At 52.0% G+C, this 15,712-nt stretch overlaps 1 protein-coding gene across 1 annotated transcript in view; it reads right to left on the bottom strand.

Moving 5' to 3' along the window:
• The window catches only part of piwil2 (piwi-like RNA-mediated gene silencing 2), a 58,083-nt gene that overhangs the window by 22,897 nt on the left and 19,474 nt on the right, over window positions 1-15,712 (bottom strand). Inside the window, 8 exon segments of the mRNA XM_070866357.1 lie at window positions 804-992; window positions 5,499-5,612; window positions 6,180-6,320; window positions 10,270-10,359; window positions 11,846-11,930; window positions 12,062-12,250; window positions 13,493-13,606; window positions 14,679-14,799. Of these exon segments, the coding sequence (XP_070722458.1) occupies window positions 804-992; window positions 5,499-5,612; window positions 6,180-6,320; window positions 10,270-10,359; window positions 11,846-11,930; window positions 12,062-12,250; window positions 13,493-13,606; window positions 14,679-14,799 (1,043 nt within the window).

The following is a 15,712-nucleotide window of genomic DNA, read 5'->3' as shown; positions in this document are numbered from 1 at the left end:
TGAGGTCCTACTGTTTAAGTGCAACATCCCCACCGACACCTGGAAGTCCCTGGCCAAAGACCGCCCTAAGTGGAGGAAGTGCATCCGGGAGGGCGCTGAGCACCTCGAGTCTCGTCGCTGAGAGCATGCAGAACCAAACGCAGGCAGCAGAAGGAGCGTGTGGCAAACCAGTCCCACCCTCTCTTTCTCTCAACGACTTTCTGTCCCACCTGTGACAGAGACTGTGGTTCTCGTATTGGTCTGTACAGCCACCTAAGGACTCATTTTAAGAGTGGAAGCAAGTCTTCCTCGATTCTGTGGGACTGCCTATGATGATGATTTACTGCACCAGTTTGACATTGCACTGAATAACTTTTGAACTGTAATTACTGTTGGGGAGGCAAAGGCGGCAGCCCATTTGTGCACAGCAAGACTTCGCAAACCACAATGAGGCAAATGGCGGTCAATCGAGGGATGATCTGGGAGAATCCTGCGATGGATCTTTTAAGTCCACCTGGGAGGGCAGACAGCCTCGGTTTAACGTCGGTTCTGAAAGATGGAGCTTCCATGACGCTGCCTTTTAAAAAAAATGTCTTAAAGAAGCAACCGGGAAGAGAGGGAGATCAGCAATACGGCCCTCAAGGAGTTGCAAAGCATCGCGGGCGCTCTAAGGCAGGCCCTGCTGAGCTCCATCGCTGAGTCAGCAAACTGTCCCACACCACTGCACACCTTCAACACAATTATACACATCAGAAACTTGGATTTGGAAAACTACATTTGTTCCGGCTGAGGCGGAAATGTGCAAAAGGCAACCGGTAACGTACGTTGCTCTCCAGGTGTGACTGTAGAGTGCGGATGTAGGTCTGGGTGCGATCATCCTTCAGCTCGACGTACGCAGGCTGTCGGAAGGTAATCCCGATGGGCCCGGCCACCTTGGACATGAGGCCCACCATATCCTTGGCATATGTCGCACTTTGCTTGGGGTAAACCAGGGCCCAGCATTCCACTGGGGCCTGTACTCAAAGCAAGAAAGCAAATAATTAACACCATTACAAGCATTCCAGAAAGAAGCCTCATTCCCTTTTTGGCCATCTATATTTCAAGTTAACTTTTAAATGGTTACAATCTCTGTCGCAAAAGTTACTCACGGTAACGCTCTAATAACCTTCTGTGTGGAAAAAAATCCTTCCAGTTTTCCCCCTTTGCTCTAGTTTCACTATTTGTTGCGTTAGCCGTGGCTCAGTGGGACGCATGCTCGCCTGAATTAGAAGGTTCAAGTACCACTCTGGAGAACTGAGCACGGAAAACTAGACCAAGACCAGTGTAGTACTGAGGCAGTGCCGCACTGTCGGAGGGGCAGTACTGAGGGAGCGCCGCACTGTCGGAGGGGCAGTACTGAGGCAGTGCCGCACTGTCGGAGGGGCAGTACTGAGGCAGTGCCGCACTGTCGGAGGGGCAGTACTGAGGCAGTGCCGCACTGTCGGAGGGGCAGTACTGAGGCAGTGCCGCACTGTCGGAGGGGCAGTACTGAGGCAGTGCCGCACTGTCGGAGGGGCAGTACTGAGGCAGTGCCGCACTGTCGGAGGGGCAGTACTGAGGGAGAGCTGCACTGTCCGAGGGGCAGTACTGAGGGAGCGCCGCACTGTCGGAGGGACAGTACTGAGGGAGAGCTACACGGTTGGAGGGGGCGATCTTTCAGGTGAGATGTTAAACTGAGGCCCTGAGATGCTAAACTGATGTCAACCTTCACGATTATATTGGGTAGGTAGGTCTAGGTGTAAAGACCTGTCCCCTCAGTACAGATTCACACGAGGCATGTAGTGAAGTCAAGGTCACTCTGGACCTGCACCTTTATTTCACAGCTCTGGAATGCTGCACTTGCCGGAGACCTGTGCTTATATACCTGTCTCTTGCAAGTACACCCCCGGTGGTAAGGTATGCTGGTGGTTACAGGTCATATCTTATTAGAGTCATGTATAGCATGTGAGAATACAGTTATATATAATAATGTAAGATACATGACATCACCCTCCCCCAAGGTCTTATTGTCTTTATAGGTTCAGTCTCTCAGGTGGTCTACGCTCTCGCGTGGAGCATGAGTTGTGGTTCAGTTGTTTGCCTTGGTGTCTGTTTTTCTTTGGGTGTGGTTACTGGTATCTTGTCTGGGCTGTCGGTTTCGATTGGTGTGATTGTTGTTGACTCGCCTGGGCTGTCTGTTGGGATTGCTCTTTCCTCAGGTTGTTCCCTCTGTCTGTCCACCAGGTGTGGTATGAGTTCCACATTGTAGTCTGCCTCTGGTTCCGCAGTGTTGTTGGTAAATCTGCTTTTGACTTGGTCTACATGCCTCCGGCAGGTTTTGCCATTGTCCATTTGTACGACCAGTAGCCGGTTTCCTTCCTTGCCAGTTACTGTCCCTGCAAGCCATTTGGGACCCCTGCCATAGTTTAGTACAAACACTTTGTCCCCTATCTCATTCCATCTCCCCCTCGAATTTCTGTCATGGTACTCAGTCAGCTTACGGCGCTTTGCCTCAATGATTTCATGCTTGTCTGGGAGGATTAATGAGAGCCTTGTTTTTAAAGTCCTTTTCATCAACTGTTGCGCGGGGGGATCCCAGTCAGTGAGTGCGGACGAGATCTGTATGCCAACAGCAGTCGCGACAGGCGACCCTGCAGCGTGGGACCTTGGATTTTAAGCATGCCTTGTTGAATGATTTGCACTGCTCTCTCCGCCTGGCCGTTGGAGGCCAGCTTGAACGGTGCCGTCTTGACGTGATTTATGCCGTGGTCAATTATAAAGTCTTGGAATTCTGCGCTGGTGAAGCAAGGACCATTGTCACTGACTAATATGTCAGGGATCCCGTGCGTTGCAAACATGGTTGCGAGGTTCTCCACAGTGGAGGAGGTTGTGCTCGAGTTTAAAATGGTGCATTCGATCCACTTTGAAAATGCATCTATAACTACGAGGAACATTTTGCCCATGAATGGGCCCGCATAGTCTACGTGCACCCGCGACCACGGTTTGGTAGGCCAGGGCCAGGAGCTCAGTGCAGCCTCCCTGGGGGCATTGCTGAGTTGGGCACAAATGGTGCACCTTCGGACGCAGGGCTCCAAATCCGCGTCAATACCAGGCCAACAAACATGGGATCTGGCTATGGCCTTCATGAGAACGATCCCCGGGTGCTCGCGGTGGAGCTCCCGGACAAATGCCTCTCTGCCTCGCAGAGGCATGACTATTCGGCTGCCCCACATCAGGCAGTCTGCTTGTAGTGATAGCTCATGCATGCGCCTGTGAAAGGGTTTTAATTCCTTGGGGCAGTCATCGCGAGCCTCTGCCCAGTCACCGGTTAGGACACATCTTTTTACTAAGGATAACGTGGGGTCGCTGGCTGTCCAGGCTCTGATTTGGCGAGCCGTCATGGGCGAACCTGTGGACTCAAAGGCATTGATTGCCATGACTATCTCACAGTCCTGTTCGTCAGACCCTTCCGTGGTCGCCAGGGGTAGCCTGCTGAGCGCGTTGGCACAGTTGTCTGTGCCTGGTCTGTGCCTTTTGGCATAGTCGTAGGACGCTTGCATGAGTGCCCACAGTTGAACTCGCGCCGAAGCGTTGACGTTTATTACCTTGCTCTCGGATAGGAGGGACGTGAAGGGCTTGTGGTCGGTTTCTAACGCGAACTTGGCCCCGAAAAGGTATTGGTGCATCTTTTCGACACCGTACACGCACACGAGCGCCTCCTTCTCTACCAATCCGTACCCGCGCTCCGCCCACGAAAGTGACCTGGAGGCATAAGCTATGGGTTGTAATTTGCCCGCACTATTGATAGGTTGCAAAACGCACCTGACCCCATACGCTGACGCATCGCATGTGAGAACTAGCTTTTTACCTGGGTCAAAGAAAGTCAAAACACTGTTGGAACACAGAAGGTTGCGTGCCTTATTGAAGGCGCGTTCCTGGGCGTCCCACCGCAACCAATCGCACCCCTTCCTGAGTAGCACGTGGAGAGGCTCCAGCAGCGTGCTTAAGTTCTGCATAAAGTTCCCAAAGTAATTGAGTAGCCCGAGAAAGACGCGCAGTTCTGAGACACTCCGGGGCCTGGATGCCAGGCGAATTGCTTCTGTTTTGGACTCTGTTGGGCGGATTCCATCAGCGGCAATCCTTCTGCCCAAAAATTCAACCTTGGGTGCGAGAAACAGGCACTTGGATTTCTTGACTCGTAGGCCTACCCGATCCAACCACTTTAGTACTTCCTCCAAATTACGAAGATGGGAGTCGGTGTCCCTGCCCGTGATAAGTAAGTCCTCTTGAAATACAACTGTCCCCGGGATGGACTTGAGCAGACTCTCCATGTTGCGCTGGAATATGGCAGCTGCCGACCTGATGCCGAATGGGCATCGATTGTACATGAAAAGGCCTTGATGTGTGTTGATGGTGGTGAGTAGCTTGGATTCCTCGGTCAAATAAGTCCTTCGCTCTGGGCAGCGGGTACTGGTCCTGTAGGGAGACTTTGTTTATGGTAGATTTGTAGTCCCCACAGATTCATACAGATCCATCAAGCTTCATGACTGGGATGATGGGACTTGTCCAGTCGCTAAATTCCAAAGGTGATATAATGCCTTCCCGCAGAAGCCTGTCTCGTTCGTGTTCAATCTTTTCCCTCATCACATAGGGTACAGCTCTGGCCTTGTGATGGACCGGTCTAGCATCCTGTGTGATGTAGATTTTGACTTTGGCTCCTTTGAAAGTGCCCACACCTGGCTGAAAGAGATGTTTAAATCGCTTTATAACTGTTGAGCAGGAGGTCCGTTCCCTCTAATGACATGGCATGGACATCATCCCATTTCCAGTTCAGTTTTGCCAGCCAGCTTCTCCCCAGCAGTGCTGGGGGGTCTCTGGGGACAATCCACAGAGGAAGTCGGTTCACTGTCCCTTTGTGTGTGACAGAGAGCATGGCGCTGCCGAGGACTGGTACGATTTCTTTGGTATAGGTCCTTAGTTTGGTGTCGACCCTTGTGAGTTTTGGTCTGTCTCTTTTATGTGGCCACAGTTGTTCAAATTGTTGAGCGCCCATGAGAGATTGACTCGCTCCTGTATCCAGCTCCATGTTGACAGATATCCCGTTGAGTAGGACCCTCATCATTATAGGAGGCGTCCTGTTGTAGGAGCAGTGGCCATTGATCGTGTTGACCCGCTGTACATCGGTGTCCCGGGTACTGTCCCCACCGTCTTCTGGTAGGATACAGCTATATATAATAATGTAAGATCCATGACACTAGGAAAAGGGGATGAGGGAATTTATAAAGCCGATTAGGACGAGATGCGTGCGTGGAGTGGAAATGCTGACAGACTAGTTGGGTCCAGTGGACTGTTTCCATGTTGTAACTTCTACATATTCGATAAGTGAATTGAAGTCATCAATAAATCTGAGCTTACGCCTGACCCATCACTGTGAAACAACGAGAAAGAAAGATCCGGTGAGCCTGTGTCACAGGCGGAGGACTGCGTCCTGCAGTACTTACCGTCGCGATCGCTTTCTCCCGTGAAACCTCTTTCGTCCAGTTAACGTCAAGCCCGCTAGAAAACGACATGTGTCTCAGGATGATCTTCTCAGGAGGTAGGACTCTTCCCTCTGTCTGTCCTCAAAAATCAACCAAGAGGAAAAAAAGGCAAATAATTAAATTACTGCAATCATGGATTCAGAAATGCTATCTGCAGCACTGACGTGGGGCTAATCACTGGCTTGTTTTCGATAAATATTCGTTCTTTCTCCCTCCCATTTAAAAAAAGTCCTTTTTCTTTGTTCTCCGCAGCCTTCTTTCTTGAAAGGCATCAGCCACGGCTCAGTGGGTCCTACTGTCATCTCCGAACCTTGGGTCGTGGGTTCAAGTCCCACGCCAAAGACTGGAGTACATCATTCAGGCCGAAACCCCCAGAGCGCTGCCAGACTCCATCACGGCCAGCCTGAAGCTGGAAACGTTGGCTGGCTCGCTACCTTTCCCTCGCTCGCTGCGGGTCACGACCAAACTCACGGCGGGGACAATCGGTTCCTCCGCGCCAGTCATTTGACCCCTCGAGTCTACTCCGCCATTTAATAAGATCATGGCTGATCTGCCCAGCGTGTGCTTGTGTGCCATCCCCTCCCACACCAAGCTCCCGGATTGGGAAGCTAGCTCCCAATGGGGCAAAGCAAGCGTCCCCACCTTACACAGGTCATCATCCACCACCAGCCCCCACAGTGCCAGCTGCTCCTGGGCCGCGGCCGTTTTTTTGATGCTGCTCAGCAGTTTTTTCAAAGCGAGATGGTGCTCCTCCGGACTCAGGTTGATTTCCACAGCCAGATCCTGCAAGTTAAACGAAATCCAGAAATCAGAACCACCGCTAGAAGCAGAGTTGGTGCCAGTCAGCTGTGGCTTGGTGGGTCGCACTCTCACCTCCGAGTCACAAGGTTGTGGGTTCAAACTCCACTTCAGAGACTTAAACACTTAATCCAGACTGACACTCCCAGTGCAGTACTGAGGGAGCGCCGCACTGTCGGAGGGGAAGTACTGAGGGAGCGCCGCACTGTCGGAGGGGCAGTACTGAGGGAGTGCCGCACTGTCGGAGGGGCAGTACTGAGGGAGTGCCGCACTGTCGGAGGGGCAGTACTGAGGGAGTGCCGCACTGTCGGAGGGGAAGAACTGAGGGAGCGCCGCACTGTCGGAGGGGAAGAACTGAGGGAGCGGCGGCGCACTATCAGAGGTGCCGAACTGAGGGAGTGCTGCATTGTCGGAGGTGCCTTCTATCGGATGAGACGTTAAACCGAGGCCCCGTCTGCTCTCTCAGGTGGACGTAAAAGATCCCATGGCTACTATTCCAAAGAAGAGCAGGGGGAGTTCTCCCCAGTGTCCTGGTTTATATTTATCCCTCAATCAGATTATCTGGTCATTATCATGTTGCTGTTTGTGGGACCTTGCTGTGACTACACTTCAGAAGTAGTTAATTGGCTGTGAAGCACTTTGGGACGCCCTGCGATAGTGAAAGGTGCTGTTCAACTGCAAGTCTTTCTGAAAGAACTCATAAGGAACAGTCGCTGCCATCGGGGTCGAGTTGGAATAATCGCGGTTTACTAAACATGCCAAAAAACAGTCGGAGTGTCCATGTAGTCTGACAGTCAGAATATCTGGCATAGACACCTTCACGGGATCAATAGCCTTACTCACTCGCAGAAGCAGTCCAAGTCTCAAGTTTATCTGACTCTCACTGCCTGATATTTACTTGTATAACATAACCCGGGATGCAAGATGGCATCCTCATGCGATCTCGTGTCCTTCGCACATGCATTTCTCCAATCTCTTCAGGTGAAGCAAGGGGGAAGAGACACATTCAGCAGCTTTAATACACAGCAACAGTTCTGATCAGCTTCACTTTGATGCAATTGGTGAAACTTATGTTCACCTAATGATGTAAAAATAATGATTGCGTTAGGTTACCCCTCTTTGGTGGGCTCTCCTACATCCTGCGGCGGAATTTCCTCTCCCTGCAGTATCTCACTTTTCTTACCTGCCTTTTGCCGATTGCACAGCATCTTTTTACCCAGAAAGCCCTTTCAATTTACAGACAAGACAATGAGCGTGAGGCAGACCCCGCCCAGCTGTGTACACATCGCGATTGTGCAGGTACTGTCCCCGCTCAGCTGTGTGCGCACCCCGTGGGGTACTGACCCCGCCCAGCTGTGCGCACCCCGTGGGGCACTGACCCCGCCCAGCTGTGTACGCACCCCGTGGGGCACTGACCCCGCCCAGCTGTGTACACCATGGGGCACTGACCCCGCCCAGCTGTGTACGCACCATGGGGCACTGACCCCGCCCAGCTGTGTACGCACCATGGGGTACTGACCCCACCCTGCTGTGTACGCACCGCGATTGTGCAGGTACTGTCCCCGCTCAGCTGTGTACACTACATGGGGTACTGACCCCGCCCAGCTGTGTGCACCCCGTGGGGCACTGACCCCGCCCTGCTGTGTACACACCATGGGGCACTGACCCCGCCCTGCTGTGTACACACCATGGGGTACTGAACCCGCCCAGCTGTGCGCACCCCGTGGGGCACTGACCCCGCCCTGCTGTGCACACACCATGGGGCACTGACCCAGCCCTGCTGTGTACACACCATGGGTACTGACCCTGCCCTGCTGTGTACACACCATGGGGTACTGACCCTGCCCTGCTGTGTGCACCCCGTGGGGCACTGACCACGCCTAGCTGTGTACACCCCCTGGGGTACTGACCCCGCCCAGCTGTGTGCACCCCGTGGGGCACTGACCCCGCCCAGCTGTGTACACACCATGGGGTACTGACCCCGCCCAGCTGTGTACACACCATGGGGTACTGACCCTGCCCAGCTGTGTGCGCACCATGGGGCACTGACCCCGCCCTGCTGTGTACACACCATGGAGCAATAACCCCGCCCTGCTGTGTACACACCATGGGGTACTGACCCCGCCCTGCTGTGTGCACCCCGTGAGGCACTGACCACGCTCAGCTGTGTACACCCCGTGGGGTACTGATCCCGCCCAGCTGTGTACACACCATGGGGTACTGACCCCGCCCAGCTGTGTACACACCATGGGGTACTGACCCTGCCCAGCTGTGTGCGCACCATGGGGTACTGACCCCGCCCAGCTGTATACACACCATGGAGTACTGACCCTGCCCTGCTGTGTTTGTGCACCGCGGGGCACTGATCCCGCCCAGCTGCGTGCGCACCGTGATCGTGCAGGTACTGTGCAAGCTGCTCACAAGCTCTCAATGTGCGACCACGCAAAAAACTTAAAAGCTGCCGCACACAACAGAGATTTAAAGGGAATGTTAGCCCAATGTGATTGTTCTGATTACCTCGAGTAATTGCCTGCTGTTTAATCCCTGAAGATAACAGTTAACCACCTTTTGTCCAGGAGCCTTTCCCCCACACCTTGTGAAAACACAATTATGTCAATGTAACTCATTTTCAATTCGTCGCTGTGGACAAATGTCAGAACACCCTGAAAGGTGAGAGCTGCCTCCCACTTCCCCCAGGACCACAGTGCGTGTACAGGTCATTTTGTCTAATCGGGCACAGCCAGTTTAACAGTGACTGTCGGGTCGAACTCCATTCTCATTATTAATGCAATTGCTACCGGCGCTTTTTCATAAGTTAATTCTTGAGGCTTGCTGCCATTTATTGCCCATCCCTAGTTATTCTCAAGAAGTGGGGAGACAACTGAGCGACTTGCTGGGCCACTTCAGAGGGCAGTTAGGAGTCAAGTTGGTGTGAGACTGGAGTCACAGATAGGCCCAGACGGGGTAAGGATGGCAGGTTTCCTTCCCTAAAGGACATGCGTGAACCCGTTGGGTTTTACAACAATCCAACAGCTTCACGGTCACTTTTAGTGACACTAGCTTTTTATTTCCAGGTGGGATTTGAACTCATCGTCTGGATTATTAGTCCAGGTCTCCATTCCAGTAACATAACCACAACACAACTGTACCCCCAATCTTGGGGCTGGTATTCAGTGATTGGTGGACGTGCTGAAAGTACTCAATTCCTGCCTCTGACAGCCTCTTTTGTTGAATCTTTCTCTAGTTTAACAATACTGTTATGGTCGGCGCTCCCTGGACTTTCCGCTGATGTCGAAGCTATAAATACACCCTCCTTCCTTGCATCTGTAAGGTGTTGAAATCTAGACACCTCTTCTGATCCTCTTCTTTATCCCTCCCTCCCTGCTGGTGCTAGAATGGTGGCTCCCTTCTCCCCCTGCAGAGTCGGCAGCTTGGCCCACCCCTTTAAAGGAAGGGGCGGGCCCGGTCTTCCCGCCAGCGCGACACGCCCCGCCCTGCCGGAAAATCCCCGTTGGTTAGCGCCCCAGTCCCGCTCTCTGCGCTCCTCTTCCTCTTGGGCGCTACACAATTTTGCCCTGCTGTTCTATAACTATTTATTCCCTTGCCATCAATATCCTCCCTTACTTTATTCTTTCCTGTGCTCTCTTTTCCTATTTGTTTATATTTAGGCTGCTTATGTAGATCCCTCCCCCTATCTTACTCATTTAAAACCTTTGACACCTCCCTTTCCGCTCAGACATGGGTCCCATCTCATCGGTACAGCTCCTTCCTGTGCCACAACTGGTGCCAGTGCCCCTCTCGGTCTGCTCATGTGCCAATTTGCATGTGGCTCGGGCAATAATCCGGGGACATGACCACTGGTTAGGCAGCATTCTACTCATTTAAAGAAGCACTGAAAGTAAAGTGGAAGAAATTCAGTAGACACAATACTTGCCTTCATTGCGCGGAAATCCTTCCTCATCTGATTGGGTATCCCAGTCATGAAGGACAACTCGGGCACGAGAAGGATTTCGCTGTGGAGAATCTAACATAAAATGGACAAAGGCTAAATGTTTAAAAATCGGCCTTGGTATTGAGACCAGCTTACCCATAGTAAATAATCAACCTCTAGTTCTGCATACCTCCCATACCTCGGGAGCCTCTTATCAACAATAGCAGACAATAACGACGAGATCCTACACCGCCTCCAGTGCGCCAGCGCAGCCTTCGGCCGCCTGAGGAATAGAATGTTTGACGACCAGTCCCTCAAATCCACCACCAAACTCATGGTCTACAGGGCTGTAGTGATACCCGCCCTCCTGTATGGCTCAGAGTCATGGACCATGTACAGTAGACACCTCAAGTCACTGGAGAAATACCACCAACGATGTCTCCACAAGATCCTACAAATCCCCTGGGAGGACAGACGCACCAATGTTAGCGTCCTCGACCAGGCCAACATGCCCAGCATCGAAGCACTGACCACACTCGATCAGCTCCGCTGGGCAGGCCACATCGTCCGCATGTTAAGACACGAGACTCCCAAAGCAAGCGCTCTACTCGGAATTCCTTCACGGCTTGCGAGCCAAAGTTGGGCAGAGGAAACGTTACAAGGACACCCTCAAAGCCTCCCTGATAAAAGTGCAACTCTCCCACCGACACCTGGGAGTCCCTGGCCAAAGACCGCCCTAAGCGGAGGAAGTGCATCTGGGAGGGCGCTGAGCGCCTCGAGTCTCATTGCCGAGAGCGTGCAGAAACCAAGCGCAGGCAGCGGAAAGAGCGTGCGGCAAACCTGTCCCACCCTCCCCTTCCCTCAACGACTATCTGTCCCATCTGTGACAGGGACTGTGGCTCTCGTATTGGGCTGTTCAGCCACCTGAGGACTCATTTTTAGAGTGTAAGCAAGTCTTCCTCGATTCCAAGGGACTGCCTATGATGATAGTTCTGCACTAAGTGGGCAATTCCATTCAGACCTACACGACAGGCTAACACTGCGCTACAGGCTAACACTGCACCTTGATGGCAATACAAGAGGCACAAACACGAATCCAAACACACTCCAGGAAGGATGTCAAGGCCTTGGAAACGGTGCAGAGATTTACTGGAACGGTACCAGGGATGAGGGATTTCAGTTGCGTGGAGAGATTGGAGAAGCTGGGATTGTTCTCCGTAGAGCAGAGAAGGTTAATGTGACATTTAAGAGAGGCGTTTGACATAATGAAGGGTTTTGATAGAGTAGATAGGGAGAAACTGTTTCCAGGGGCAGGATGGCCAGCAACCAGAGGACACAGAATTAAGGTCATCGGCAAAAGAACCCGAGGGGAGGTGAGGAGAATGTGTTTACGCAGCGAGTTGTTGTGATCGGGAACACGCTGCCTGAAAGGGCGGGGGAAGCAGATTCAATCGTAACTTTCAAACGGGAATTGGATAAATACTAGAAGCGGAGAAAATTGGCAGGGAGACGGCGAACGAGCAGGGGAGTGGGATTAATTGGATAGCTCTTTCAAAGAGCCTCTGATTCTATGTCTCACCTGTCCCTGCGGGCCATGTTTCTGCTTGGGTCGATGTACGAGGAGAGGCTGGTGCAGGTCCTGGATGCTAATCCCATAGGTTTTGCTGCAACAGTAAATTCAACATGGTCAATGAGAGCACTAAGCACACTGCCGCGATCAGTGAGACAGCACGCCACTACACAGGACGCGAGTGTGACTATCACTCCGTATTCTGGTAACTAACCACCTGCTGACCTGTAATAGTCATAAAAGGTGATGTTACTGCCATCTGCCATCCGGAAGAAGCTCGATGGGGCTTTGTTCCAGTCGATGTCGTCGATGCGGTACGTGTGATTGTTGTATTTGGTCATGATGATGCTGCCCACCAACTGCTTCGAACAGTCATCCTGGAAGTTTTCACTGCTCTTCTGGTATATGGCCTGCCTGCAAACACATGCAGGGATGTGAACTCGCCGCCACATCAACAGGCCGAGGCCACTGAGGGGAAGGGAGAAAGGAACAGAAGGGGAAGGATGCGTACACGAGGGGGAAAGGAACAGTAGGATATGGTGATGGGGTGAGATGAAGTTAAACTGGGAGGAGGCTTGTGTGGAGCATAAACACCGGCACGGACCCATTGGGTCGAATGGCCTGTTTCTGTTTCTGTGCTGTAAGACTGGACGGGAACGCGCACATTAGAGTTTGTAACGGAAGCAGGGGGTGGAATAAGAAACCTGAATGAGTTTCAGGAAGGAACTAGACAAGATTCTGGTCAACAAATAGGATTGAGGGTTATTGGAAACGCAAGGATACTGTGGATAGGTGGGCTAGATGGACTTCTCCTGCTGAAACAGTTACTGTATTACTAAACCAGCAGCATTATAATGGACATTCTCCAAGGAGCAAACAGAAAACATAGAACAGGAGGAGGCCATTCAGCTCCTCGGGTCCACTCCGCCATACAATTAGACCATGATTAGATATCAGATATTGGTACCCATTTACTAGTCTTTGCTCCATATCCCCCGATACCCTTACCCGACAAAAGTCAACGATCTCAGGCTTGAAGCTCCAATTGACCCCCAAGCACCCATGGTCTTTTGGGAGACAGTTCCAGGTTCCCATCGCCTGAGTGCAAAAATGCTTCCTGATTTTATTCCTTAACGACCTGGCTCGAATTTTAAGATTATATTTCCTTGTTCTCGAGTCCTCACCAGAGCAAATATTTTATCTCGATCTATCCTAGCAAATACTTTTAAACCCCTCAGTCAGGTCACCCCTCAATCTTCTATACTCAAGAGAATACAAGAGCACTTCATGCAACCTGTCCTCATAATTTAACCTTCTAAAGAACAATGGATTCAAGGCTAAAACCATTGGCAGAGAGAAAACACAAATACCATAAATCCACCAATCTTCAGACTGCTGCACGAGTAATTCAGAATCTAAAAGTATGCTGGTAGACTCCTCTCCCGTCGCCTGGGATCGTGCATTCAATGCTGCCTGCCTGCTTACCTAGTGAGTACATCCAGTCAGGAACATAAATACTCCAGGAAGGAGGAATTCACCTTGGGTTCTTTTGAAAGTACAATGGGTTACTAGATCAGGAGATGATTAACCAAGTTATAAAGACCACATCGCACAGCAACAATGAGTTAAATATGAGGAACTTAAACCGATACTCACATAATATTGATGACAGAGTCGTTACGGACTACTTTATGGGACACATCGACCAGTAACATCAATCCTCCGTCCGTCCTTCGAATGCTTGTTGAGTATCCTGGCCATACCTGCAGCCTGCACAACACAAACTGCCCTCAGAAACACAAAACTGAAAATTGTCCTTGGCTGAGACAACCTGGCAAGTTCACGTTTGTTGCCTGCTTCTCGTGTTTGGCAGGTTCTGGTCCCTCAATCTGTGCTGTAACCCTATCCATGGCTCTCGTATCTTTCCTGTAATACCCAGAACTGCAAGCAATACGCCAAGTGCAGCCTTAGTGATGTCTTGAATAAATCCTACATCACTTCCTTGTTTTATATTCACTGTCCGCATAAAACCCAGAATCCCATCGACCTTCCCTGCACCTTTCAAGCTCTATACGTTGATGCTCCTCAATCACTGCTCCCCATCCCACTCCCCGTTTTAAGTCTCATTATTCTATGCTTGACTTTTACTTCTCCTTTCCTCCCAAAATGTACTAGTTCACAGCTCTCTGCATTAAACAGTGTCTGCCGTCTCCTTGCCCACTCCCTGAAGCTGTCCGGATGCTGCAATTTCATGCTTTCCTTGCAGTTATGAGACTGAGGGATGAGGAAAGGTTCGAAAAGCTCTTCGGACATGAAAGGAGGTGAATGAGAGGGGACGTTAGAGATGTAGAAGGTAATTATTGGAACGGAAAGGTTAATCCTCTTGCAGTGGAGGACTAATGTCAGCAAGTGCTGCTTTTTCTATATACACAGGCTGTTCTGCGGGTAGGGAACCAGAGGAAAGATTCGGAGGAGGCAGCTAGTTCACTGTGTGGCGAGGTTTCATTGACTTCTATCGGAAGGTAAGCAACGGGAGAGAACTGGCTGCCTCCACACTATGCTAACCAATCTGTAATAATCAGCTTGGTACTGTAATTCTTTTCCGATGACTGGAAGTATCTTCCCACCCTCAGGTACTTCTCCAGTTCTTTATGAAGCACATAAAAAATAACCAGCCGACGCATCGCTAATTTCCTCCTTGAATTCCTGCAGATCCTGGCATGTGTCCTACCGGACTCTCAGAGCCACTGATAAAACATTCGACAGTCACCTTTTACTGACCGTCACAACGAGGTCATGAATAGGCTGTTGGAAACTATATGGTGCCATTAATCACACTCACCTGTGTTGAGGGAGAACAATTGCATTTTTTGGGTCATAGAAATTTCGTCCGATCAACTTGAATTCCAGAATCCTCATTGCTCTGTATAAAGAAAGAGCAACGTGTTCAATACAACGGTACCCTTACTGACAGTATACACAGTCTCACTAGTCCCCTGCTCAGTGAGCTAAAGGTCAATGATCAGTCAGTGGCCACCATACCAGTCACAAACGAGGGGAGGGGGAGGAAAACGAGGGGAGGGGGGAGGGGGAGGAAAACGAGGGGGAGGGGGGGGGAGGAAAACGAGGGGAGGGGGGGGAGGAAAAACGAGGGGAGGGGGGGGAGGAAAACGAGGGGAGGGGGGGGAGGAAAACGAGGGGAGGGGGGGAGGAAAACGAGGGGAGGGGGGGAGGAAAACGAGGGGAGGGGGGGGAGGAAAACGAGGGGAGGGGGGGAGGAAAACGAGGGGAGGGGGGAGGAAAAACGAGGGGAGGGGGGGAGGAAAACGAGGGGAGGGGGGGAGGAAAACGAGGGGAGGGGGGGAGAAAACGAGGGGAGGGGGGAGGAAAACGAGGGGAGGGGGGAGGAAAACGAGGGGAGGGGGGAGGAAAACGAGGGGAGGGGGGGAGGAAAACGAGGGGAGGGGGGGAGGAAAACGAGGGGAGGGGGGGAGGAAAACGAGGGGAGGGGGGGAGGAAAACGAGGGGAGGGGGGAGGAAAACGAGGGGAGGAGGGGAGGAAAACGAGGGGAGGGGGGGAGAAAACGAGGGGAGGGGGGGAGGAAAACGAGGGGAGGGGGGGAGGAAAACGAGGGGAGGGGGGGGAAAAAAAGGAGGGGAGGGGGGGAGGAAAACGAGGGGAGGGGGGGAGGAAAACGAGGGGAGGGGGGGAGGAAACGAGGGGGGGGGGGAGGAAAACGAGGGGAGGGGGGAGGAAAACGAGGGGAGGGGGGGAGGAAAACGAGGGGAGGGGAGAGGAAAACGAGGGGGAGGGGGGGGAGGAAAACGAGGGGAGGGGGGGGGAGAAAACGAGGGGAGAGAGACGGGGGGGGGGAG

The sequence above is a fragment of the Pristiophorus japonicus genome, chromosome 22, assembly GCF_044704955.1.
Source record: "Pristiophorus japonicus isolate sPriJap1 chromosome 22, sPriJap1.hap1, whole genome shotgun sequence".
NCBI lineage: Eukaryota > Metazoa > Chordata > Chondrichthyes > Pristiophoridae > Pristiophorus > Pristiophorus japonicus.
Note: the sequence above shows the minus strand (reverse complement) of the source record. Positions and strands in the feature narration are given on the sequence as shown.